Source organism: Schistocerca nitens, chromosome 6 (genome assembly GCF_023898315.1).
Source record: "Schistocerca nitens isolate TAMUIC-IGC-003100 chromosome 6, iqSchNite1.1, whole genome shotgun sequence".
Taxonomy (NCBI): domain Eukaryota; kingdom Metazoa; phylum Arthropoda; class Insecta; order Orthoptera; family Acrididae; genus Schistocerca; species Schistocerca nitens.
This window is the reverse complement of record NC_064619.1, coordinates 601,199,012-601,224,421: the sequence shown is the minus strand read 5'-3', so window position 1 is coordinate 601,224,421 and position 25,410 is coordinate 601,199,012. Positions and strand designations below refer to the sequence as shown.

The 25,410-nt window shown below is 44.0% G+C and overlaps 1 protein-coding gene across 1 annotated transcript in view; it reads left to right on the top strand.

Moving 5' to 3' along the window:
* The first annotated feature begins 11,286 nt into the window (after positions 1 to 11,286).
* The window catches only part of LOC126263067 (cytochrome P450 6k1-like), a 61,857-nt gene continuing 47,733 nt past the window's right edge, over positions 11,287 to 25,410 (top strand). Inside the window, exons 1-2 of the mRNA XM_049960050.1 lie at positions 11,287 to 11,336; positions 24,791 to 25,020. Of these exons, the coding sequence (XP_049816007.1) occupies positions 24,801 to 25,020 (220 nt within the window). The 5' untranslated portion in view covers positions 11,287 to 11,336; positions 24,791 to 24,800. The remainder of the gene's footprint in view (positions 11,337 to 24,790; positions 25,021 to 25,410) is intronic.

The following is a 25,410-nucleotide window of genomic DNA, read 5'->3' as shown; positions in this document are numbered from 1 at the left end:
TATGGAATGTAACTATTAAACTTCACAAAATGGGCATCGTCGACATTCAAGAAATGTTCAAAACAAACAATTAACTTACACCATGAGCATCGAATGAAAAATGGCGCGCCACAGTGATCACAAAGATTCGCACTATCGAGATCGAAGTGAACTCTCTGTGAGTTACAATCTGTGCAGGACGTACAGGTAGGAATCTACTGTTAAAGAATGCATACAGATTCATATTGGCGTAATGGTGTGATGGGAACAGGTGGAATGTGATCGCATGCAACAGAATGCGAAACAGTCTGTCATAGAGCTTATCCTGTACTGGTTACCTTTCATGGAGTAGTTGCAGACAGTGGATAATATGTTTTCTAGGTACGAAAAAAAAACAGACATCCAGAGGCTGAATTTGTCTAGGGGCTCTGGGTTGTATGAACTGCAATATCACACACTTTTGAGGAGGGGGTAGTTTGCTCTTAAGGTGTATGATTTTTATACGCAGAGCTGTAATCAAGTAAAAGTAAGTTACCTTGACCAGTCGAAAGAAGTGCTCATACCATACTTGTAGTTCTCTTACGCTCATTTTTCCACTGTTGCTTGCTGTGACGTAAATATTCGCTCCTGACCTTGCAAGATCACGCACACGACAGAGAACAGTAGAGAGCAGAGCACCTCCAATTTCTCGCAACACAATAAAGAACTTTCCAGTCAATTTACCATGCAGATTAACAGTCTACATAATTGTATACTAATGCGTTAAGGTATTGATGTCAGTTGATCTTGATACAACTCTATTGGTACCTCTAATTTCGAGGGTTCCTTTCATATACATTTTCTCTTGAAATCTTGATTGGTCAGAGTTGAAAACAAATTCCTTACTGAACGCGTGGATAAGTTAATTTATTTCATCTACAAATTTTCGGGTCGATTCTGAAGTTTGCCGTGTATCGTCAAGTTGGCGCCTTGTTCGAAATTTTGTTATCTTACGTCTTCCGATTCCGTAGCACTGTTTGAAATTATGCAGCCATCCACTGCTTCTCATGAAATCATTGTAATCTCTGGCACGCGCAGTTTGATGTGCATAACGCAGTAGCTCACTATCACACACATCCTGTAAATTGTATTGAGCATCCTTGACACGTGCAGACACCAGTTTTTGTAATAAGTGCGCCTTGTCCTCCCCTTAATATCCGTAGTTTTTCTTATGCAGTACACGGTGATATTGCTGCGGAACTCATTAGAAATCTGTTCATAACTATTTTTCTACTATGTTGCGGATGATCTTCATTGTACGCAATTATGTTTAGTGCCAACTCCTTGTTCAAGGATTGTTCTTTACTAAGTTTCACTGAAACCAGGACCTATGGCTACCTGCCCGACAAGGATGATGAACTAGATGGCTCGACACCTGTTTCAATATCACTTTCACTTGTTAAGCTCGTATCGTCATTTTACTCTTCTTGTACACTGTGAGCACAATCGAGCGTATGCGACACCACACATTCCACTGACTCATCTTGCTAATATTTAATCTGCCACTTCCTCCTCACTCGGCGAAGTTCCTTGGGTTATTTTATGATGAAATGTCAACTTCGGCAACTGTTGTAGATTCAACAGCGTGTTTGCTTTGTTTATTGTTGCCACTACTCTGCTTTGTATCAGCACCACTAGCACTGTAGCAGTGTTGGCAGTAGCTCATGCACTATCCAGTTCAACTACGCTCCGTAGCATTGGATACTTCCAGTCCGCCTTCTGTTGCCATTAGCAGCGAATATTGTGACTGCAATGTGAGTGCAATGGTGCCCTTGTCTTACAACATCGATATGCATAACAGCGCCCCAGAAATTTTATATGGAAACGTCTCTGCCCGAAGACAGTGTTTCCATTTTTTTTTGTGGCTGCCTTTTGTAGCAATACGGCATTGAAACCACACCAATTGATCGTTATGGATGGAGCACAAGTTCGGATGGGTGCAGGGAATTGCCAGTGTCCTTTTCAAAGGAAGCATCCAAGAGACTTTTCCTTAAATGACTTGGGAAAATCACGGAAAACCTAAGTCTTGATTACTAGAAGGGGATCTGAACCGCCATCGTCCTGCATAGGACTCCAGCGTCTTCTTCGCTGCGCGGCCCCTGCTGGTGTTACCTCATGGAATGATCTTACTGCTACGGTCGCAGGTTCGAATCCTGCCTCGGGCATGGGTGTGTGTGATGTCCTTAGGTTAGTTAGGTTTAAGTAGTTCTAAGTTCTAGGGGACTTATGACCTAAGATGTTGAGTCCCATAGTGCTCAGAGCCATTTGAACCATTTTGAATTTGAATGATCTTACTGCTAATTGCTAATGATCCGAGCAAATGCCATCTGTATCGAAATGTTTTGGAGAAAGTTTCTACCTTAAATTTCGTGATGTAGTAAAAAATGCTTATCTATTTCGAGTCTGTGAGCTACCATCTCAGTCGTGAGGATTAGGGAAACCCAGTGACGAGAACTATCAGTAAACAAACGGAATGATAACACCATTAACACGCTATCGAAACTCCTTAATCTCAATAACATGCAGATACTTATCATTCTCGAGGACACCACATGGCAATTGGATTTTTGTAATTTTTTATATTTATGGAACGTGAAGCTCAGAACTTAAATATCAGTCCACAAAGCATTTGTATGCAACTCCCAAAAATTCTCGAGGAAATCGACTCTGAAGATTTTCGAGCACCTTTAATACACTAAAGTAAGGTCAATTTTTCGGCATGCAGCGTGGCGCTGTGCTAGAGTGCCTCGGGGCCGCGTTGGAGGCCTGACGTCGATTCCCAGATTATGCAAATTCTTAAACGAAGGTTAATGTTCTATGAGCATTTCCACTAAGCGTAAACCCCATAAAGAAGAAAAATTTAATTTTCAGTGTATATTCTTAACTTAAACTCTTTATAAACAATCTTTTATAAAATATCGGTAATTAAGAATTTATATTTGCAATGAAACCTGAATTTTTGTGTGCAATATGGAATTAGTAATAAGAGGACATGCATTTCTCATAAAAATTGCAATTTATATGTGTCAGATAGCGTATATTTGATGAACTTTATATATAATGATGTAGGTATTCACGCTGAATGGTAAAAAAACGAATATCGTTCAGTAATGACTGAAACGAGAATCGAACAAGCGGTCCACTAATTACCACTCTCGGGCGTTACCGAGGTTTTTTTCCAGCTTTAAGTATTTTGCGCTTCACAAAAATGCTGGCAGGACTTACGGCTTCGATTAAAAATTACTAAAGAAGCTCGAATAACTTGAAAGACTTGCTTAGGTAGAATTGTGAGTGCTAACAAACAAGCAAAACTGCGAGAAATAACCGCAAAAATCAATGTGGTACGTATGACGAACGTTTCCGTTAGGACAGCGCGGCGAAATTTGGCGTAAATGGGCTACGGCAGCAGAAGACGGACACGAGGACCTCTGGTAACTGCACAAAATCGCATGCAGTGCCTCTCCTGTGCACGTGACCATATCGATTGGACCCTAGACTGGAAAACTGTAGGGTGGCATGGTCAGATGAATTCCGGTTTCAGTTGGTAAGAGCTGATGGTAGGATTCGTGTGTGGCGCAGACCCCACGGAGCTATGAATCCAAGTTTTCAACAAGGCACTGCACAAGCTGATGGTGGCTCCATAATGGTGTGGGCTGTGTTTACATGGAACACTGACTGGAAATGGTTATTCATGAACCAAAAGATGGGATTTTTATGCACGACAATACCCCATGTCACTGGGAAACAGTTACCGTGATTGATTTGGAGAACATTCTGGACAATTCAGGTGAATGATTTGACCATCCAGATCGTCCAAAATGAATCGCATAGAACACTTATTCGAAATAACAGAGGTCAGTTCTTGCACAAAATGCTGCACCAGCAACTCTTTCGCAACTGTAGACGGCTATAGGGGCAAGACTATTTCTGCAGGGTCTTCCAATGACTTGTTGGGTCCATGCCACGTCGAGTTGCTACACTGGTTCAGGAAAAAGAAGGTCCGACACGATATTAGGATGCATCCCACGGCTTTTGTCAACTCAATGTAGTTTCTCTCTGTGCGCTGTGCCGGCCGCTGGTGGCCGAGCGGTTCTGGCGCTACAGTCTGGAACCGCGCGACCGCTACGGTCGCAGGTTCGAATCCTGCCTCGGGCATGGATGTGTGTGTTGTCCTTAGGTTAGTTAGGTTTAAGTAGTTCTAGGTTCTTGGGGACTTATGACCTCAGCAGTTGAGTCCCATAGTGCTCAGAGCCAACTCTGTGCGCTGTGTTGCGCGTCTAACCACACTGACTTGCCATTTGCTTTAGCACCCGCTTCGTTGTGCGCTCTAAGGAGCATGTAATGATACTAATACACGCAGGAGCAGTAGCATTCCCCACTGACATAACTCATTTACATGCTAGTGGCGGGAAAAATTAACATTTCCTGCATTTTGCTTACAGAGGAAGAAGTAGGGGTCGCCTCCATTTTCTAATTACTGGAATGTGCACTACCGTGTAGGTAAAATTCAAACGTCTTCGCGTTTTGTAAGATATAGAGGTCACATGGAGAAACTGATATCTAAGAGGCGTTTAGCTTGGTGTGACAAGAGTGGGCTTCATGCTGGTGTTGAGTTTACCTTCTCGTTTCCTTCCATTTCATATCAACATTAATAACCAAAGAGACTGGATACGTTGCGAGGCTGAGCTACCATTATTTAGTTGTACTTTCTATCATTAAGTTTGTGTAACTGCTTGATAGGCGTTACGAGAACGAGTAGATCTGCGTAAGAATTTATAAAAAGCATAATTTGTGCGGAGAATACAAATGTTTCGTTATTCTGTGCTAACACGGAGTAAGCAGATCGTTGTGACAACAAATAGGGAAACATACTTACTGTATAGTGTCTAAAGGCATGCCTGAAGCTGCTTACCTTTTAGAAAGTACCTGAAATATGTTATTGAACTACACTCCTGGAAATGGAAAAAAGAACACATTGACACCGGTGTGTCAGACCCACCATACTTGCTCCGGACCCTGCGAGAGGGCTGTACAAGCAATGATCACACGCACGGCACAGCGGACACACCAGGACCCGCGGTGTTGGCCGTCGAATGGCGCTAGCTGCGCAGCATTTGTGCACCGCCGCCGTCAGTGTCAGCCAGTTTGCCGTGGCATACGGAGCTCCATCGCAGTCTTTAACACTGGTAGCATGCCGCGACAGCGTGGACGTGAACCGTATGTGCAGTTGACGGACTTTGAGCGAGGGCGTATAGTGGGCATGCGGGAGGCCGGGTGGACGTACCGCCGAATTGCTTAACACGTGGGGCGTGAGGTCTCCACAGTACATCGATGTTGTCGCCAGTGGTCGGCGGAAGGTGCACGTGCCCGTCGACCTGGGACCGGACCGCAGCGACGCACGGATGCACGCCAAGACCGTAGGATCTTACGCAGTGCCGTAGGGGACCGCACCGCCACTTCCCAGCAAATTAGGGACACTGTTGCTCCTGGGGTATCGGCGAGGACCATTCGCAACCGTCTCCATGAAGCTGGGCTACGGTCCCGCACACCGTTACGCCGTCTTCCGCTCACGCCCCAACATAGTGCAGCCCGCCTCCAGTGGTGTCGCGACAGGCGTGAATGGAGGGACGAATGGAGACGTGTCGTCTTCAGCGATGAGAGTCGCTTCTGCCTTGGTGCCAATGATGGTCGTATGCGTGTTTGGCGCCGTGCAGGTGAGCGCCACAATCAGGACTGCATACGACCGAGGCACACAGGGCCAACACCCGGCATCATGGTGTGGGGAGCGATCTCCTACACTGGCCGTACACCACTGGTGATCGTCGAGGGGACACTGAATAGTGCACGGTACATCCAAACCGTCATCGAACCCATCGTTCTACCATTCCTAGACCGGCAAGGGAACTTGCTGTTCCAACAGGACAATGCACGTCCGCATGTATCCCGTGCCACCCAACGTGCTCTAGAAGGTGTAAGTCAACTACCCTGGCCAGCAAGATCTCCGGATCTGTCCCCCATTGAGCATGTTTGGGACTGGATGAAGCGTCGTCTCACGCGGTCTGCACGTCCAGCACGAACGCTGGTCCAACTGAGGCGACAGGTGGAAATGGCATGGCACGCCGTTCCACAGGACTACATCCAGCATCTCTACGATCGTCTCCATGGGAGAATAGCAGCCTGCATTGCTGCGAAAGGTGGATATACACTGTACTAGTGCCGACATTGTGCATGCTCTGTTGCCTGTGTCTATGTGCCTGTGGTTCTGTCAGTGTGATCATGTGATGTATCTGACCCCAGGAATGTGTCAATAAAGTTTCCCCTTCCTGGGACAATGAATTCACGGTGTTCTTATTTCAATTTCAGGAGTGTATAAATGTAAAACCGCTTGCATTAAATCAGGGAAAACTGGGTTGCAGGCAAGTGCTCATAAAACTCATTATCAAACCATATGGCGTCGCTGACACAACACGCCTTCGAGTATTAAACGGAGTGAAAATCTGGAATTTTTTCGAAGTTTTTAACCCTGGAGAGAAGAAAGAAATTTTGCACAACATGTTAAGAAGCGGTAACAAAAAAGCAATGTAAGAAAAGACCGGATCCTTAGAGCTATTCTTCACTGTTATTAGAGATAATATATTTTTGGGTGAAATTCGACCAGATCTTAGCCTGCGAGCTAGGCAGCCCATTCTAATGTTCTCCATATCAAGTAAACTAATATACTCGTCACTGTCGCTATCCTAATGCAACAGGTTTTGAGAAATGTAGAATTTCTACGGACAAAACCCCGCGTAACTTTCTCCTATATTATGAAGCGCCCCTCCTATCCTGACCCGTCTACTGCCCCCGCCCGCCCCCCCCCCCGCCCGTCCCCTCCCGCCACAGTCAGTTCTGCGATGGTAGTCTACAGAGCAGACTTTTAATTACTAACAAGGAGGAGAAGGCCTCACACACGGCCGACTTGTGTACCTCCTAAAATGAAGATATTTTAGCCCACTACTCCAGCCACCCCTCCTCTCCCCCGCCCCTACCGTTTTTGAGAAACCACCTCTAAAGTTCATAACGTGAAATTTATTCGTAATTTATGGGATAGGTAGATAATTGAAAATTGAGGATTTTTCTTGATCATATGTGGGGGCTACAAACGGTTATTTTCCGAGAAATCAGGAGAAGAAACTTTTGAGACTGGCGACTATGTGCTCTTATGGTTAACGCCCTTCGAAATGTTCAAAAGTGTGTGAATTCCTAAGGGACCAAACTGCTTAGGTCATCGATCCCTAGACTTACTACGTAAACTAATTTATGCTAAGAACACACACACACACACACACACACACACACACACATGGCCGAGGTAGGACTAACCTCCGGCGGGAGGGGCTTTAACGCCCTTCAATGAAAACAGAGCTGATCGAGCGACCAATGGAACTGGCTGGAGAGCGGAGGATGTGTGTTCGATTCCTACATGCAGGCTACAATTTTTTTCAAATTTCTTTTTCACTACATCGAAACCAGTGGAAGTAAGATGATTAATAAGGTAAATAAATCGATAAGAAATAGAAAGAAGGTAGGTAAATAAAATTTTCAAATAACTTAGAATGAAATACATCATATGAAACAAATTTTGAAATGTTGCCTTGATATTTTGTCATCCTTCACTTAACAGATTCATACTCACAAAGTTTTAAAGGCTATGGCCCACAATTTGTGTACCTTCCTTTAATAGTTTAGCAAACCTGCACACATAATTTCAGCAAAATCATACAGAATCACATGGGGACTGCTTTTTCACTTGTTATGGGTTCATACAGATGTGAATCGAAAACACAGACCGTTCTTAACGAAAATCGTGATGTTGCAAAGCAATGCCAGGTGAGGTGTATATAGAGCTATCCAAGATGAGAAGAAAGCGTCAGCATATGACGGTCAGGGGAGGGGCGAAGTAATAGAAAAGGAAGTCCGAAAACAATACACCAAAACTAAAAAATTTCTGCAATCCATCTACTTCGTCAGAAAGGAGGCAGACATAACGAAACAAATAACAAGTCTATCAGTGTCTCCCCCTGTATTCTGCGAGATATACACAAAAATTGTCACCAAACGCATGCAAAAAACATTGGACTGAAATAGCGCAGTGGAACAGACCGGCGTTAGAAATTAATACAGGACAGTGGAGCACGTGCATTGGCACAGCCCCTCGTGTTTTCGTCACATCTCGTGGCGAACCCTGCGGAAATTGGTCCTACTGCCATTCGTCATTATTAATCTCACTATTATTTCATAGTGTTTAACGCCAACATTTCTGCATCACTGTACAGCAAAGCTCAATGTTGTCGAAAGAATAAACGATGTCAATAATAAATGGTTGATAATTATTGATAATAGTTGATATATCGAAATGTTCAAAAGTTGCTCTTTATTCAACACGCAGTGTATGATTGAAAAAGCGGAATTAGCCTTTTTTGCAGAGGGCACTAGTATATTATCAACACATACAGCAACAGAAGAAATGGTAAAAATTTTCTTAAAAGTATTACTGAACGGTTTTCTGGAAATGGTCTCTGTTGTATTGGCAGAAGAGCCAACACCGTGTTACAACTGGAGGCCGAAATGCACACGTTTTAGCTCACGCAGGCTGGCGTGAGGAGGGAACAACAATACTGACGTGAGGTCTGGAACATGACAAGGAATTAGAATCCAGAAAGCGGACGTAATTAGTTTGATACTTAACTTTAATCCATTAATGATGAACGTCGCTCTTGACGGTACATGATCCACAATATTATCTGTTCAGAATACATTCGCAGTAATGGAATATGGCGCCGTGCTAGGTCGTAGTGAATGACGTAGCTGAAGGCTATGCTAAACTGTCGTCTCTGCAAATGAGAGCGTATGTAGTCAGTGAACCATCGCTAGCAAAGTCGTCAGTACAACTGGGGCGAGTGCTAGGGAGTCTCTCTAGATTAGACCTGCCGTGTGGTGGCGCTCGGTCTGCAATCACTGATAGTGGCGCACTGGACTCGCATTCGGGAGGACGACGGTTCAATCCCGTCTCCGGCCATCCTGATTTAGGTTTTCCGTGATTTCCCTAAATCGTTTCAGGCAAATGCCGGGATGGTTCCTTTGAAAGGGCACGGCCGATTTCCTTCCCAATCCTTCCCTAACCCGAGCTTGCGCTCCGTCTCTAATGACCTCGTTGTCGACGGGACGTTAAACACTAACCACCACCATCACCACTGATAGTGGCGACACGCGGGTCCGACGTATACTAACTGACCGCGGCCGATTTAAGGGCTACCACCTAGCAAGTGTGGTGGCCCCTGCCACGTCTTCACCGTTGTGTCCCCCCTACCCTCCATCTCTACACCCTACATCTCCTTTCCCAAGGTGGCTTCCATCAACTCCCCCTCCCGGATGATGCCCTCTCTCCCTCCATTTATCCCTCCTATCAACTCTGATCCTCACTCCCCCTCCTTTCCTCTGTCCTTTTCCCGGTCTCCCTCTCCCCCCTTCCATCCTCTTTCTTCCCCACCTCCCCTCTCTTTGCCCCCTTCTCTCCCCCACGTCCTTTTACATTTCCCTCCTCTCATTCCCTCTCGCGTCTGCCCTTCTCCCCCTTTATTAGTCCTCTCCCTCCTTGGTTGCCCCCCTTTTCGTTTTTTTTCCTCTCCTCCCTCCTCCTTTTTCCCCCTCCTGCAGGTCCCCCCCCCCCTCCCCCATCTGCCTTTGGCTCGGGAGTGTCATCTTTGAGCTGCCACTTACGTGCAGTGTTCTCCGGTGAGTGTTCTACAGTGCGTGTTTTACAGTGAGTGCTCCGTGTTGTGTTTTTTGGGACTTGTTGCGAACGGCCATCATACTGTCGCTGGGTGTGCCTTTTATCTCTTGCGAACAGAAACCAGACTGTCGCCGTGTTTTTTAATTGTGTGTCTACTATGTTACTTGTCTGATTCCTGTGTATTTTATCTACATTGCCAACCCCTTTTGCTTTCTGTTTTAACTTTCCGCATTTTTGCGCCATTTTACACTTTAAATCACCGTTTTATCGCCTGTTTTACCTTGTTTCTTTCTTCTTCCTTTATTTAAAAAAAGTCTGTAGGCTGTAGAGCAGCGTAGTAAGCTGCTGCCAGCCCGCCCCCTTCGGGGGGAATTGAAAATCAATAAAGAAAAAAAAAAAGAAAAGTGTGGTGTCTGGCGGTGACACCACAGTCTCTCTTCCGATTTAAAAGAGACGCAACATATTCAGTTCTGCACATCTAAAGATAGGACACCACGGACAGACGTAACACACGGGGAGCAAAAAAGTACTAGGATTAAATCGTCAAAACTGAAAGAAAACGTTCTTTAAATCCCAATACAACTTAGTCCAGCCACATTTGCATTTCGAATCATAGTAAACCTTGGGGAGGCATAAATAAGTGATCGTATTTCGCCTATTTTTATTCAGTAAGTATTCATGAAGTCTGTTGTAAATAATACATTACAGCTAAAAAGAAACGGTTATGACATAATTACAACCCCAGAAGAAAAAATTACATTCATTATTCCATGTTGAGTTAGGCTTTACTTAAAAAAAAGGGGGGGGGAGCAGAATAGTGACTGAAATATTTTTCATCACTTACCCAGTGATATAAAATGTCTGACAGACAGCAAAATTTAAATTTGAAAACTATCTGAAAAAACTTTGTCCTTGACAACTCCTTCTGTTCCGTAGAAGAAATTTTATATGTGTAATATGTAAAATATGAGACGTAGCTATTACTAGTTTACATCTGAAAAAAATGGTCAGCACGTAAATTTGCACATAAATCCCTTTCTCTTGTTCTTACTTAAAATGGTAAGGGCTTGCCGGCTACGTCCTGTTGTTCACTGTCTATAGTTAGTTACTATCTGCTCTCTACGTCTCTTTCAAGGTCTGCATCCAAATGAACATAAAATGACTAGTTCTATATCATTACAATTAATTGCACGAAAGGTCCATGGGACATGAAACTACTTAGCCACCTACAATAAGGAGAATGATGTCACCGAAATTATTTACACATCTCCCGACTCAGTGATGCGTAAGATATATCTAAATTCACGCTGTAGTTCTTATCGTCAGGTGCACTGACTCTTTTTCCGTATAAATGCGTAGCAGCTTCGATTTTGCCTCTGTCATTGTGACAGTGTATCTTTCTCTCGGACTGACGTGCTTTCCCTGCTGACTTCAGATGACTCAGCTATTATCCACCACAGATAATTTACTCCGCTGATTAGCAGACGGCCGCTTATATACAGATGTCGAGGCGAGACGCAATCAGTTGCAGCTGAGGAAAGAGCGGGTGAGTGAAGCAACGCTGTCGCTTCGTCTGTCTCTCTCTCTCTCTCTCTCCCTCCCTCCCTCCCCCCCTCACTCTCCCACTTGTTCTCGCCTCGTGCGCTCCCCCATTCACACTTATCAGCTTCTCCATGTCAGTAGTAAATATTGACAGAGTTAGCGTCCATCTAAGAAATTCATACAGCCTGAGACCGATTTGCCAACGGTTGACCTTGATCTTCAGTGCGCATGCACTGTTGGTACTGTCTCAATTGTTTATCTGTTTTGATTACAGTACAGTTCTGTTTGTCAATAGTGGGCGTGCGTGACATGCATAAAAGAGAAGAACGGATTTTCAAAAGCAGTCTCCTGTGAGAAGTGTGCGTTAAAACTTTCGTGGGGAGACTTTTGACAAATAAATCGTAATCGTTGTGTTAATTCCACAGATTTTCATTGCGATCTAAGTATTTTCGACTGACTAATGCCTCGCTGGCGTCTGTGACCAGTACTACCAAGGTATGAAGTGCTGTAGTAGCGGTTAGCTACCTGATATTACTGCCACAGACTTATTGTGTTCGCTTGAGACATTTTGTTGTTTCATTTTTGTACTCAAAACGATGTGATATTTGTTGACTGTAGAAACGTTACATAGTGTTCTGTAAAACTATACAGGGTAAGACAGGAGGGAAGATACATGCTTGAAGGTGCGACAGTATTGGTGATCCCGAACAAAAAACTTCAAATGAAGATATGCCCTTTTCTTAACTGTATCTGATATACATCTGTTTGAAAATCACAGGCATCACTCGCATGCCCTTCTTCACCAGCACTCACATGCGAATACAATCAAAGTGATACTGTTGTCGGTATTGACTTGTTCGAACGGCCAGTGACAGTAAGTCACTAAAACGTATCCTGGGCTTTGTATCGGTCGCCGTGGAGTATTTTCTTGGCCACCGACGTCTGCCAATTTTACCCCATTAGAATACTGTTTGTGGGATTAGCTTGAGAGCCAAGTCTAGAAGCGCGCAGGGTGGACACAAAGGAACTTCTCGCTCGTAATTTACATAAGTATGCTAAACTAAGCGTAAAGGACCGTACGAATGAGCTCAGATCAGCAACACAGCAGCAGTCTACAAGAGCTGCAAAACGCATTGCAGTTGACGGTGGTCTCATTGAGCATCTTTTGTGAGAAAATATACACAATTAACGGCTGTTGGTTGGTGGATTAGGGGGAGGGCACCAATCACAGAGGTCATCAGTCCCATCGGATTAGGGAAGGATGGGGAGGGAAGTCGGCCGTGCCCTTTCAAAGGAACCACCCCGACATTTGCCTGAAGAGATTTAGGGAAGTCACGAAAAATCTAAATCAGTGTGGCCGGACGCGGGTTTGAACCGTCGTCCTCCCAAATGCGAGACCAGTGTGCTAACCATTGCGTCAGGTCGCTCGGTCACAACTAACGAAAACGTTAGATCACAACACTTAATTTACCATCTCCTGCAATTGTCCCATTCCCTACTGTTTCCATTAATTTCCTCGGAAACTGTTAAGAATAGGACATATGTTAGTACTACTTGTTTTGTTCAGTATTACAAATACTCTCACCCCCGAAAGCATGTACCTTTCCTTCAGACTCAGCCTGTATTTATCTGCCTACAAGGATGACTTTCCACTTGTTTATGGTTGCTGGATATTGTTATTCACAACCCTTTGTCAATGTAAGGGGAACAACATTACTGTGTAATTCAAGTTATGCTGCGGTTGCTCAGACATGTTATTTGGATGGTTAGATTTCATATATGTGTATGTCACTCCTCTCCCTGTCACATATTCACTAGAAAGTAGCGAAGATCATATGCCTCTCTGCCTCTCTATACTTTCGCACACGAAACTAACTGTATTGTTAGCCCTTGTCATGTTTAAATCTCTCTTGGTTCCTTACAGAACTGCGGCATCTCTTTTATGCTTTTAATAACTGTTTCAAACTTGTTGCCGACTTTGTGAATTTTAATAGCCTCTACAAATATACGACTGTCATTTGCTAAATGTAATCAGAACTTACACGTTAATTAAATGGGTGACATTATTACTGCGACCACTTATGTGTTCTGCCAATTCAGAGTTTTCCATATTTCACTCTCTTCATTGTGTTATGTCCCAGAATTCAACTTTTTAAAATAACGTCAGTCACGTCACACGTCCAGACGCATACTTCAGAACTCGTATTCTGGAGCGACGGCGCTCAGTTTCCTGACAGGCGAATGCGAATTTGAGCTCGGAGCATTGCTGAAGGTGGCACACGGTGTGGTGTGTCGTAATAAGCCGGAGATGCGTTCACCTCTTCGTTCTGTGAGGGTCATGCTGCATTCTTAACGTTTGCAATTCACTTCTGACGTAATGCACAGTCATGGCTGGTCCATGTGCTTCACACGCAAGCAAGAGGAATCTTTTTCTTCCACACTTAAAGCATTACACGTTTGCCTCTTGCTATACACATCTTTTCCTCTGACTTCTTTGGGCCGGCGGGTGTGGCCGAGCGGTTCTAGGCGCTTCAGTCTGGAACCGCGCGACTGCTACGGTCGCAGGTTCGAATCCTGCCTCGGGCATGGACGTGTGTGATGTCTTTAGGTTAGTTAGTTTTAAGTAGTTCTAAGTTCTAGGGAACTGATGACCCCAGATGTTAAGTCCCATAGTGATCAGAGCCATTTGTTGACTTCTTTGGCTTCTCTCTTTCATTGTATCTTATGACTTTGAGAGGTACTCCTTGGAAACTCATACTGTAAATGTATCAGTTCTATTTTGCTCTGTTTTTTTATTTTATATCCTAATTTATGAATGTTCAATTCATTCCTAATGATGTCATTCTTAATTCTAAGCTTCTGCACCCTTTTACTGCTCTGAGAAGTCTCATTCCAGCTTTCTGAATTCTACTCACTTCTTTTTATACACAGATGGGAAAATATCAAAACACCAAGAAGGAGTTGTGCGACATAAACGAAAGTTGATAGGCGTGTTTCTACATCTGACAGATGATGTCTATTCAAATTTCTAGCCAGTCGCATAAGTCTATGAGGATGCAAATCAGGTTTGCTTTAAATACACGATGTAACACTCGTAAGCGTTAGTGACCTGTGACATTGGACGTCGTGAGTTGATGTTAGTCAAGAACGCCTTTAAGGCGACAAGGACGCTATCTTGAGTTTGGACGTGGTCGTGTAACAGGGCTACGAGAAGCTGGATATTTCTTCTGCGATATCGCACAAAGGCTTGGCAGGAATGTAGTCACCATACACGATTGCTGGCAGAGGTGGTCACGAGGATGTAAGGACGTAAGAGGACTGGGCTCCAGGCGGCCGTGTTGTGAGGTAACGGGAGAGTTTGTGGCGCCCTGAAAATATTCTAAGTTCGGAGTTGGCGTCTGTGCAGGGGCCGCTCGGCGGTCGCGGGCCGCTCGGCAGGCCGACCACGTTGGCCAAAGCAAGAGGGGTCCAGCCCGATCGCGTGACTGGGAATTCCATGTTGACACTGTGACGAGGACGATGCTTTGTTTCGATGAAGGAGATGTCTATGCTGGGAGTGACAAAGATGTCGGACTTTGTGAAACCATAATAGCAGACATTTCACAGTTCATGTAGAAATTAATAGTAGCCAGATGAATCATGATACCTCAAAAAGAAACATGTACATCACCATTATTTGCACGATGATTCTGATGGTGTAATCAGATTTTCAATATCTTTATTAGTTTAAAGTTTAATATCTGACTGTAAATTATACAAGTAACACCCAACAACAAATTTCCAAACTCTAAACGCTTCATCCGATTTTGTCGATCGATGTGTCTTTAGAAAACTATTATTGTAAACCTAAATTGGTATAAATTACAGGCATTTAACTTGAATAGTACATGAGTTATTGGAGGTCAAAGTGGTCGTTTACTATCGATCGCGTAAGGCCATAAGTACTCCACAGGTACACGAAAAAAGGGTAGCAGGATGCTTATAAATATATTTATCCGTCTATGTCTTTGTTTATATCCGATATATACTATTCATGAAGAAGTTGGTCAAATATTTACTGTCTTTTAGAAAGCACAGAGACATTAGGCTACTGGCCTACTTTTGCTTGTCATTCCTTTGATATGTGTTTATTTAATTTGTTTACGTATTAATAATGTGTGTTAGAGAGTCTTTATGGCCCAGCCGTAGGAATATTTATTTAATTTCAAGTTCTTTAAATGTAATTCGAGTATTTCGAAAGTGTTTTATGTTTGTGAGTGTGCATTGGCTTGAAGACATGGCGGAAGCGCTCTAGCCAATCACAGCGCTCGTGAATGGGGAGACTGGATGGAAGTGGGAGAACACTACAGCACCGGACACGGGAGATGCTGGGCAGTAAGGTCACGGACTCAGAGTCGCGGGAGAGACGCGTTTAGAAGTGAATGTCTCACGAGCTATGTTGTTGTTCATAATTAATTACGTGCAGTAGGAATCTATTGTTTCCCTGTCATTCAACTTATATTTTATTTAATTGCTGGACCATCGACACCAATAAGTGTTTTGCAGGAATATACCAGATTCTCAAAAGTACTACTACTAGCGTACTCATCATTTAAAGTCGTTAAGGTAGTACAGGTAGTACCTGCAGATTTTATTTAATTGCAATCTTTCATCTATAAGTTTCTACGTTACATTCGCAACTGCCGAGAGATAGGAACATTTGACCATTCGATCCACGTGTATATTAATATTGTATACTGTAGACTCAGGCTTGTAATGCGGCAACTACAAATTCCAGTCCCTAGACAACGAAACCAGCCAAAACTTTTAATATTTCAACTCTGAGTCTGAGGATACATAGTTGAGGGCCACCTCACCATCACCATTTCATTTTCACTCATGAAAGCCTGCAATGTGACACCACAGACCGAAGACTATCATGTTCGACCAATGGCACTGGTGCATCGTACTGCATCTGTAGGAGCAATTCGAGCAGCACTTGCGATCACAGTGACGCAACGAACTGTTACTTCAAGGACAGCTCCGAGCCAGAATCCCTGCAACGTGCTTTCCACTGACTCCAAACAACCGCCATTTGCAACTTCATTGGCGTCAAGCGAGAGGTCATTGGAGGGCAAAATGGAGGTCTGATGTGTTTTATGATGAAAGCTGGTTCTGCCTTGGTGCCAGTGATGGCCGTATACTGGTCAGAAGGAAGACAGTCGAGAGCCTACAACAAACCTGCCTGGGTGCTAGATGCATCGGAGGTCCAGTTTGTCTAGCGTGGAATTATGGTTTGCGGTGCGATTTCGTACAACAGCGGGAGCATCAACATTGTTATCTCACGCATCCTGAGGGCAAATTTATACGTGAATCTGGTAATTCGACCTGTCGTGCTGCCATTCGTGAACAGTATTTCAGTAAGCGCTTTCCAACAGGATAACGCTCGACCACATACCGCTGTTGTAACCTAGCTTGCTTTATAGAGTGTCGAAATGTTGCCATTGCCTGTCTCCAATCGGGGGCATATGGGATATCATCGGACGACAACTCCAGAGTCATCTGCAACCAGCATTAACCGTCCTTGTGCTGACCGACCAGATGCCACAGGCATGGAACTCTAGCCCACAAACTGACATCCAGCACCTGTGCAACAGAATGCATGAACGTTTTCGTGCTTACATTCAACATTCTGGCAGCTACACCGGTTATTAATGTAACAGCATTTCACATTTGCAATGGCTTATCTCGCTCTTGCTTTAACCTGAGATCTTGCAATCTTAATCACTTAAATATGTTACGTAAATAAAGGTGTTCCCGAAATTTCATTACTCTGCACTTATTATTGTTTCCGTCAGTGTCTGTTACTCACGACTCACTTCCATACGAAAACGCAGAAACAGCCATGCTGTTATAAAAATGTAAACGTGTCTCTTCCTTTGTATTGTTTCTCAAGCATCTATTTATTCACTGATGTAGATTTCAGAATTTTGCTAGTGTCTTCTCTGTAGCTTTATTACATTCTTATGTGATGTCACAGCATACATTTAAAATATTTAACTTGTTGTATTATTACTATAAAATATTAATATATTTCAATATTAACTAAAAGAAATAGTGATCCAGATGTGTCAATTCTCAAAAGACAGTCGGAATTTGCAACCGAAAAGGCAAAACGTACGCGTCCCAGAGTTAGCAAGTGCCAGGAAAAGACCACAGGAGCACAGAGTGGTGGATTTAGAACCGCCGGGAGAACTGATTTGTCATGTTTTCTCGGAGTGATTAATCAGTGGTGCAAAGGTAAAGGACTTCTTTTCAATGTTAAACACGATCTAGGTCTCCGAAAGCCAGGTGTTTATCGCATTCAATGCAAATGTGGCATGTCTTAAGTGATTAGACTGTTAGGACAGTCTATGACGGTTCTAGGCGCTTCAGTCTGGAACCGCGTGACCGCTACGGTCGCAGTTTCGAATTCTGCCTCGGGCTTGGATGTGTGTGATGTCTGTAGGTTAGTTAGGTTTAAGTAGTCCCAAGTTCTAGGGGACTGATGACCACAGATGTTATGTCCCATAGTGCTCAGAGCCATTTGAACCATTTGAACAGTCTAGGAGAGATGCAAAGAACATAAGTGACACGCCTGACTAAAACAACGAAGGCGAGCGTTGCCTCCAGTACAGGGTGTAACAGAAAAGAGTGGCCAAAATTTAGAGAAACATTCACCACAAAGGCCTGTAGAGGAATAAAATGTGCTATATAGACATGGGCCCCGAAATGCTTTTTTCCATGTTAGAGCTCGTTTTCTTCTTCTCTTTATAATCAAGGGAAATACACACGAATAGAAAGTGCCAGCATTGCGCGAAACTGGAAATGCCTTTACAGTCGCTCCCATTGGCCATCGCGCCGAGTGTTAGCTTCGTTTGTGCGTACAGTACACTTTTGCGAATGGTTCATCATACAATGTGTCAACCTTCACTTTGGTGGAAATGTGCTGTTCACGGATTAGTGTTCGTTTCAACGTGATCAGACCGTGTGTTGTCACAATTAGCACGTATGAACAGTCGAGAAACCTCACAAAATTGTGCACTCACATCATCAAAAAATGGTTCAAATGGCTCTGAGCACTATGGGACTTAACATCTATGGTCATCAGTCCCCTAGAACTTAGAACTACTTAAACCTAACTAACCTAAGGACATCACACAACACCCAGCCATCACGAGGCAGAGAAAATCCCTGACCCCGCCGGGAATCGAACCCGGGAACCCGGGCGTGGGAAGCGAGAACGCTACCGCACGACCACGAGATGCGGGCTCACATCATCAACAAAGATTTCCTGTCACCGTTTGGGTTGACATTTTTGGTGACTGTCAAGGTCTCATGTTCTTCCACCCGGGCTCAACCACTGTTTCTTAGAGAATATTCTATCACTTCTGCTAGAACACGCGCCTTTACGAGTGCGGCAACAAAACATGAACTTCATGCACAAAAGAACTCGTCTTCATTTCAATGTTAATGTTAGTATGCTTCTAAAGAACAGATTCCGTGACGGCTGAATAGGTAAAGGTGGACCAATTCCTTGGCATCCAAGCTCTCCGGACCCAAACCCACCAGACTTTTGTTTGTGGGGGAATGTGCCAGATGTATTACTAACGCGTTTTGAAAGGGATAATTTTTTGTCACGCTTCTGTGGTGAATCGTTCATTTTCTTCTACTCTCTCACAAATGTAACGTATCATTATTATTACCAGCAGCTGCTAGCAACTAAACAGTACTGAACAAATTCGCATTTTCCACCGACTCCCCACTATTGGGGTCGATGTACAGACCGTCAGCTACTTAGGAACTCCATGCGCTATACGTTTCGCTGAATTGTGGTAGACGCCAGGCTAGTTTGAGGTCTTCAGCTTCTCCCATTTACATGCAGCTAATACAACAGCTCATCTTCAATGACTGCTCTTACAGTCTTAATAAGGTGAGAGAAACCGCACTTTGTTTGATCAAGAAGCGGAAGAGGACACTTTGCAGCCACAGCGAATTGATTTTGGGGACAGGCGGAGAGCGAACGAATACGTTTCCAGCGTGCGTTCCTGGGCGTGAACCAAGGACCCAGCAACGAGTCCCAGTTGTGGCCAAGTGCATAATAGCGCGTCTGTCCACCTTTGGAACGCAATACAGCACCGTGCTGCTATTACTGAGCCACACTCGAACACTACTATCAGCTCTTTTCAACTGAAATCGGGACTCATCTGACCAGCCCACGGTTTTCCAATGGTCTGGCGTCCATCCAGTGTGGTCGCGAGCCGAGGAGACGCGATGCAGGTGATGTCGTGAGCTAAGGCGTCTGCTGCCATAGCCCATTAAAGCCAATTTTCGCCACATTGTCCTAACGGATACATTCGTCGTACGTCCCACATTGTTTTCTGTGGTTGCTTCGCGCAGTGTTGTTTTTATGTTAGCACTGACAACCCTACGCAAACGCCGCTGCTGTCGTGCAACGTAGATACTTACAAGGTGATGAAAAAACAGCGCTGATGAAAACAGCACCTAATATCTACAATTGCTGAGGCCGCGTAAATCTCGTTATGATTGTTCCTGTAAATATTAATAATATATTTTTGGGTGGAAAACGAAGTCCTGATCTCCATCGAAAGTTCGGAAATCTGGTAAAAGTATCTTTTATTTTCTTTGCTTAAGCATGTGTCATCAGCCCACATTTAGTATGCAAAACTGCTATTATAAGTTCTCAGTTTACGTCACACGTAAAGCAGCCAGAATTCTCCTAAGTCGATTCCGAGAATAATTACGCGAATATACAGTCACTTTCTACACGTAACATTGATTTTTTACATAAGTCATTCAGTGGATTTCTTTCACAAAGATTGCTCGCCAAATATATTCTGTAGCAGAACACAGAACATTGCCATGCGAAATTTTCTAAGTCCAACAAGTCACACGTATATATCTCCCGAACAAAACACCCCACGACTCTCAAATTTTTACAAAATGTTCGTAGCAACAAAAGCTACCATTACAAATACATCTGAACGCGAAGGACGTAACATTTCTTCATCTTACACATTTTACGGACGGACACATTTAACATGACCTTCGCGTCTCCAAAGCTAGTCCACGACTCTCTGAATGCCATTGCTCACAGCGCATATACTACTTGACAGAGGGCGGGAAAGACTTCACTCTTATTGCTTGATCAAATGAACGGCTAATCAGATCAGTATTTCACGATCATATTCGCACCTAAACTGTTCTGAGCCAATCACTACATCAGATTCATTGGCGTCACTTCGACAAGAAAATTACTACTATAATGTTTATTAATTGAAACTAAACGAAAATTAATCTTGAGATAATTTTAGGAAAACATTAGTCTACAAATAACTATTCTGGCTGCCTTCTTACAAAAACAAGTACGCTTCGACATACGTCATCAGCAATGTGGGTACAAACATCTTTCCCACGCTATGATTGCGTAATGCATTACATAAAATTAATCTTGAAATTTAACGTATGACCCACAACACACTCTCACTCCTACAACGATATAAGACACAAATAATAATTTTGTCTGAATTTTATATTACGAAAATTAAAGTTTTAATGTGAAAATCTCAATTAATTAATTCTGCACACTGGTAGTTCTGTTTATGTTTTCAAATAATACCAAAAGATAAACTGTTATAGTTCCTAACTGAATTTGATTCCCTAAGTGTCGGTTTTTGATATTTTAGGTAATTTTCTCTAATTTTGAAAATAGCCCAGCCAGAAAGCTGAGATTTTGCATCCAGCTTCTTTTTAATAACAAAAGGCTACGTATGAAGTTTTATCAAAATTGAATAATATTTAGCATAGTTTATTTAGATTCTTATGGGCTTGAATATTCTGTCGCTGGAACTGACACAAGAAGCACTTCCCACAGCCGTGCTAGCGACAGGTGTGAGTGAATCACGCCGAGATACAAGCAGCTGTCACCGCCACCGGCTCCAAAGCTACGAGCCCCTACTGCATTAAAACACTATTGCGGAGTAACTCGCGATGTTACACGTGGTGAGAGGTAATGCCTGACATCTGGTATTCTGGGCATACTCTTGACACTGTGAACCTTGGAACATTGAATTCACTAACTATTTCCGAGATGGAATGTCCCGTGCCTCTAGCTCCATCTGCTGTTTCGGATTCAGAGTCTGTTAATTCCCCACGTGCGGCTACAACTACGTCAGAAACCTTTTCACTCGAAGCACCTGAGTACAAGGTCGCAGCTCCGCCAATCCAGTGCCCTTTCTTATCTTGGGTATGCGATACTAATGCCATCTGTATATGTGCATATCGCTGTCCCATGACAGCAGTATATATGCCGCACAGCTGTCCCAAGACGTTCAGTTGTTCAGCACACCAGATGATGCCAACGTGGCCGTTTACCGAAATATTGTGTCGACTGGACATCAGGAACCATTCGTACACCCTTTGAAGTGAGCACCCGGGAGAGGCCACACATTTCTTAAGCTAAAGAAACGCATTCATAGTTAATACCCGCCGGCCGCTGTAGTCGAGCGGTTCTAGGCGCTTCAGTCCGGAACCGCGCTGCTGCTACGGCCGCAGGTTCGAATCCTGCCTGGGGCATGGATGTGTGTGATGTCCTTAGGTTAGTTAGGTTTAAGTAGTTCTAAGTTCTAGGGGACTGAAGTCCCATAGTGCTTAGAGCCATTTGAACCATTTGAAGTTAAAACCCGTAAAGCTACCAAATTGAGGGATGGTTAATTGCTGAGTTTCAGCCACTATTTCAAACAGTCCTACATATTTTCTGTGAGATTAGGACATGGTTAAACAGCGGGCCATATGGTTCAAATGACTCTGAGCACTATGGGACTTAACATCTGAGGTCATCAATCCCCTAGAACTTAGAACTACTTAAACCTAACTAAACTAAGGACATCACACACATCCATGCCCGAGGCAGGATTCGAACCTGCGACCGTAGCAGTCGCGCGGTTCCGGACTGAAGCGCCTAGAACCGCTCGGCCACAGTGGCCGGCTAAATAGCGCGCCAATAGAAGTGCGATATGGTGCACGTGATTTCGTCTGACCCGGAATGTATGCGTGCAGCTCTGTTGAAATCGTTGTTGTCATCTTGACAGAGGCAGTGTGCACGGCAAACTCATCATGAAAACGTAGAAGAAGGACAACACCTGGTCACAGAGAATGTTGAAATAAACATTCTGGTTCATGTTCACGGAATTATAACTGCGTAGGCCTGAGTCATGGAATGAAGCACGATCCCAAAACATCATAGAGCCACCTCTGTCCTGAGTTAACCTTCCACGTAGCACGGGTTAAACGCCTTCTTGGGCTCTCGGGGCGCTCGTCGTCTTGCATCAGTTCAAAAGAGAAAATCGCGACTCGTGGAACCACGCTGCTGGTTTACAGTCAACTGTTGTCCAATTTCTGTGGTGTTCGGCCCGTAAAGTCGTGGTTGCTTCGTCATTGTAAGTAGCAGCCTTTTGTGAAATGCCCGGCTCCAAATGTCAATTGCAGGCAGTTCCTCTCGCAATGTTCGCTCGGGAATCGATTGTGATGCAGCTGCATTCAGCGACAGCAGGAATTCCTGTCGGGCTTGAATACCACCACCCGGTAACTTGAAGCCATTGTCATTTACAACGCGTGGCACTTGCCCCTGTTCCTTGTTGGTTAGGCTCTTTTCAGGAAAACTGTACTAATATCATGTTTCATGGTTGCGGGCGATACACATTTCCTTGCAGTACACCAGCATGATTTTTGTCAGCGGTGTAGGGTCATACACTGAGATGACAAAAGACTTGAGATAGCGATATGAACAATCGTAAAGAAGGTATAAAAGGACTATGCATTGGCGGAGCTGTTATTTGTACTCAGGTGATTCATGTGAAAATGTTTGCGACATGATTATGTTCGCACAACGGAAAATTAACAGACTCTGAACGCGAATGGCAGCTGGAGCTAGATTCGTTGGACATTACATTTCGAAAATCGTTAGGGAATTCAATATTCCGAGATCCACAACGTCAAGAGTGTGCCGAGAATACTAAATTTCAGGCATTACCACCCACCGGGGACAACTGTGTGCTCGACGACCTTCAATTCACAGGCGAGAGCAGCGGTGTTTGCATAGGGCTCTCAGTGGTAACATAAAAACAACACAGCAACACAGCGTGGAACAACAGCACAAATCAACTTGGGACCTATGGCGAACGTATCCGTTGGGACAGTGAGGCGAAATGTACTCGATAATGGGCTATGGCAGCATATGACTGTCACGAGTGCCTTTACTAACAGCACGACATCGCCTGCAGCGACTTTCCTGGGCTCTTGACCAAATCGGGTGGACCCTAGACGACGAAAAAACTATGGCCTGGTTAGATGAGCCGCTGGTAGGGACCAAGTGTGGTGCAAACCCCACGAAGCCATGGACCCAAGTTGTCAACAGGTCACTGTGCAAGCTGGTGGTGGCTTCATAATATGTGGACTGTGTTTACGTGGAATGAACTTGGTCCTCTGGTCCAACTGAACTGGTCATTGATTGGAAATGGGCATGTGTGTCTACCTGAAGACCATTTGCAGCTATTCAAGAACAACAACGATGGAATTTTTATGCATAACAATGCTACATGTCAGCGGACGATAGTTGTTTATTACTCATCTGAAGAAAATTCTAGATAGTTCAAGCGAATGATTTGGTCACCCAGATTGCCCGACATAAATAACATCGAACACTCATGGGACATAATCGAGAAGTCAGTTCGTGCATAAAATCGTGTGCTGGCAACACTTCCGCAATGATGGGCGACTATAAAGGCAGCGTGGCTCAATATTTTTACAGGGACGTCCAGCGACTTGTTGAGTCCATGCCACGTCGAGTTGTTGCACTAGGCCAGGCAAAATGAGGTCCGACACGATACAAGGAGGTATTCAATTACTTTTGTCATCTCAGTGTATGACCACGTGGTGTCCAAAGCAACCAGAGTGCTCTTTTAAGGTGGCGATAGATTTTTTCCGGTGAACTTATTTTGCCGCGAGTCCAGCTATGTAATTCAGATTCAGGTGCAAGCGAAAAAATCATGTACTTCTTGACCTCATAAAAGATGTCGATGATATGTCTTTTTCAGCTACGATAAAAACTTCCTTTGCGCGTAACAAGGGTACCCTAATTGGCTACGAACAAAAAGTCAGTTCCCTTGCGTACCTACTATGCCTGTGTTACTGCTGTGCCATACTTCATGTGCTTCAGGCTGTGAACATCGTACACAAGATGGGATAATAATAACGAAACTACATATTGGATTTCTGGTGGGCAGAGGGGTTATTTATTTTTCATTGCAGAAAAAGACTGGATGGTGTGTATAGACACAAGGACAAGAGAGTGGAAGGAAGTAAGAAGACAACAAACTCATTTCATGGGACTCAATTTACCCATTTCTGGTTCTGTTTCAGAGTCTTCAACATGGCTATCTACGCAGAATCCTGGCTCACTGAGCTATTGGTAGCTCTGTCACTGGTAGTGGTCGCACTGTACATATGGTTCTCCCACTCGTACAAGTACTGGCAGAAGAAGAGGGCGCCTTACTTGGAACCGCAGTTCCCTTTTGGCAATATCTACAAGAGTTTTGTGGGCAAGCAGTCGATGCCGCTGGACATGGCTGAGGCATACCGGCAACTGAAAGGTAAGATGGAATTTTCAACTCTTTTCCATTGCTTGTATTTGTTCTTTTTATATTCAATAACCATGATTTTGTCTGTTTACCTTTGTTTTATCATTGTGACTTGATGTTGCTCAATTATTGAGTCAGTGATCCAATATCTAAAATTCTTCGATGTAATAAAATAGCAGTTTCTGGAATAGGAGCCAGAATTTATACCACTCTCTCTAGATCACCCAGATGATTGATAACTGAATTGTTACATCCCAGATTAAGTTCCGAGGTGGATATTAAAAAATTGTTAAAGTTTTCCCACGACGGCTGCACATCCAGAGGATAAGTCCGATGAGTGCCCAATATCTACATCAGAATGTTACCCTGCAAGAACAGCCAATATTGCGTGTAGTATGGGCA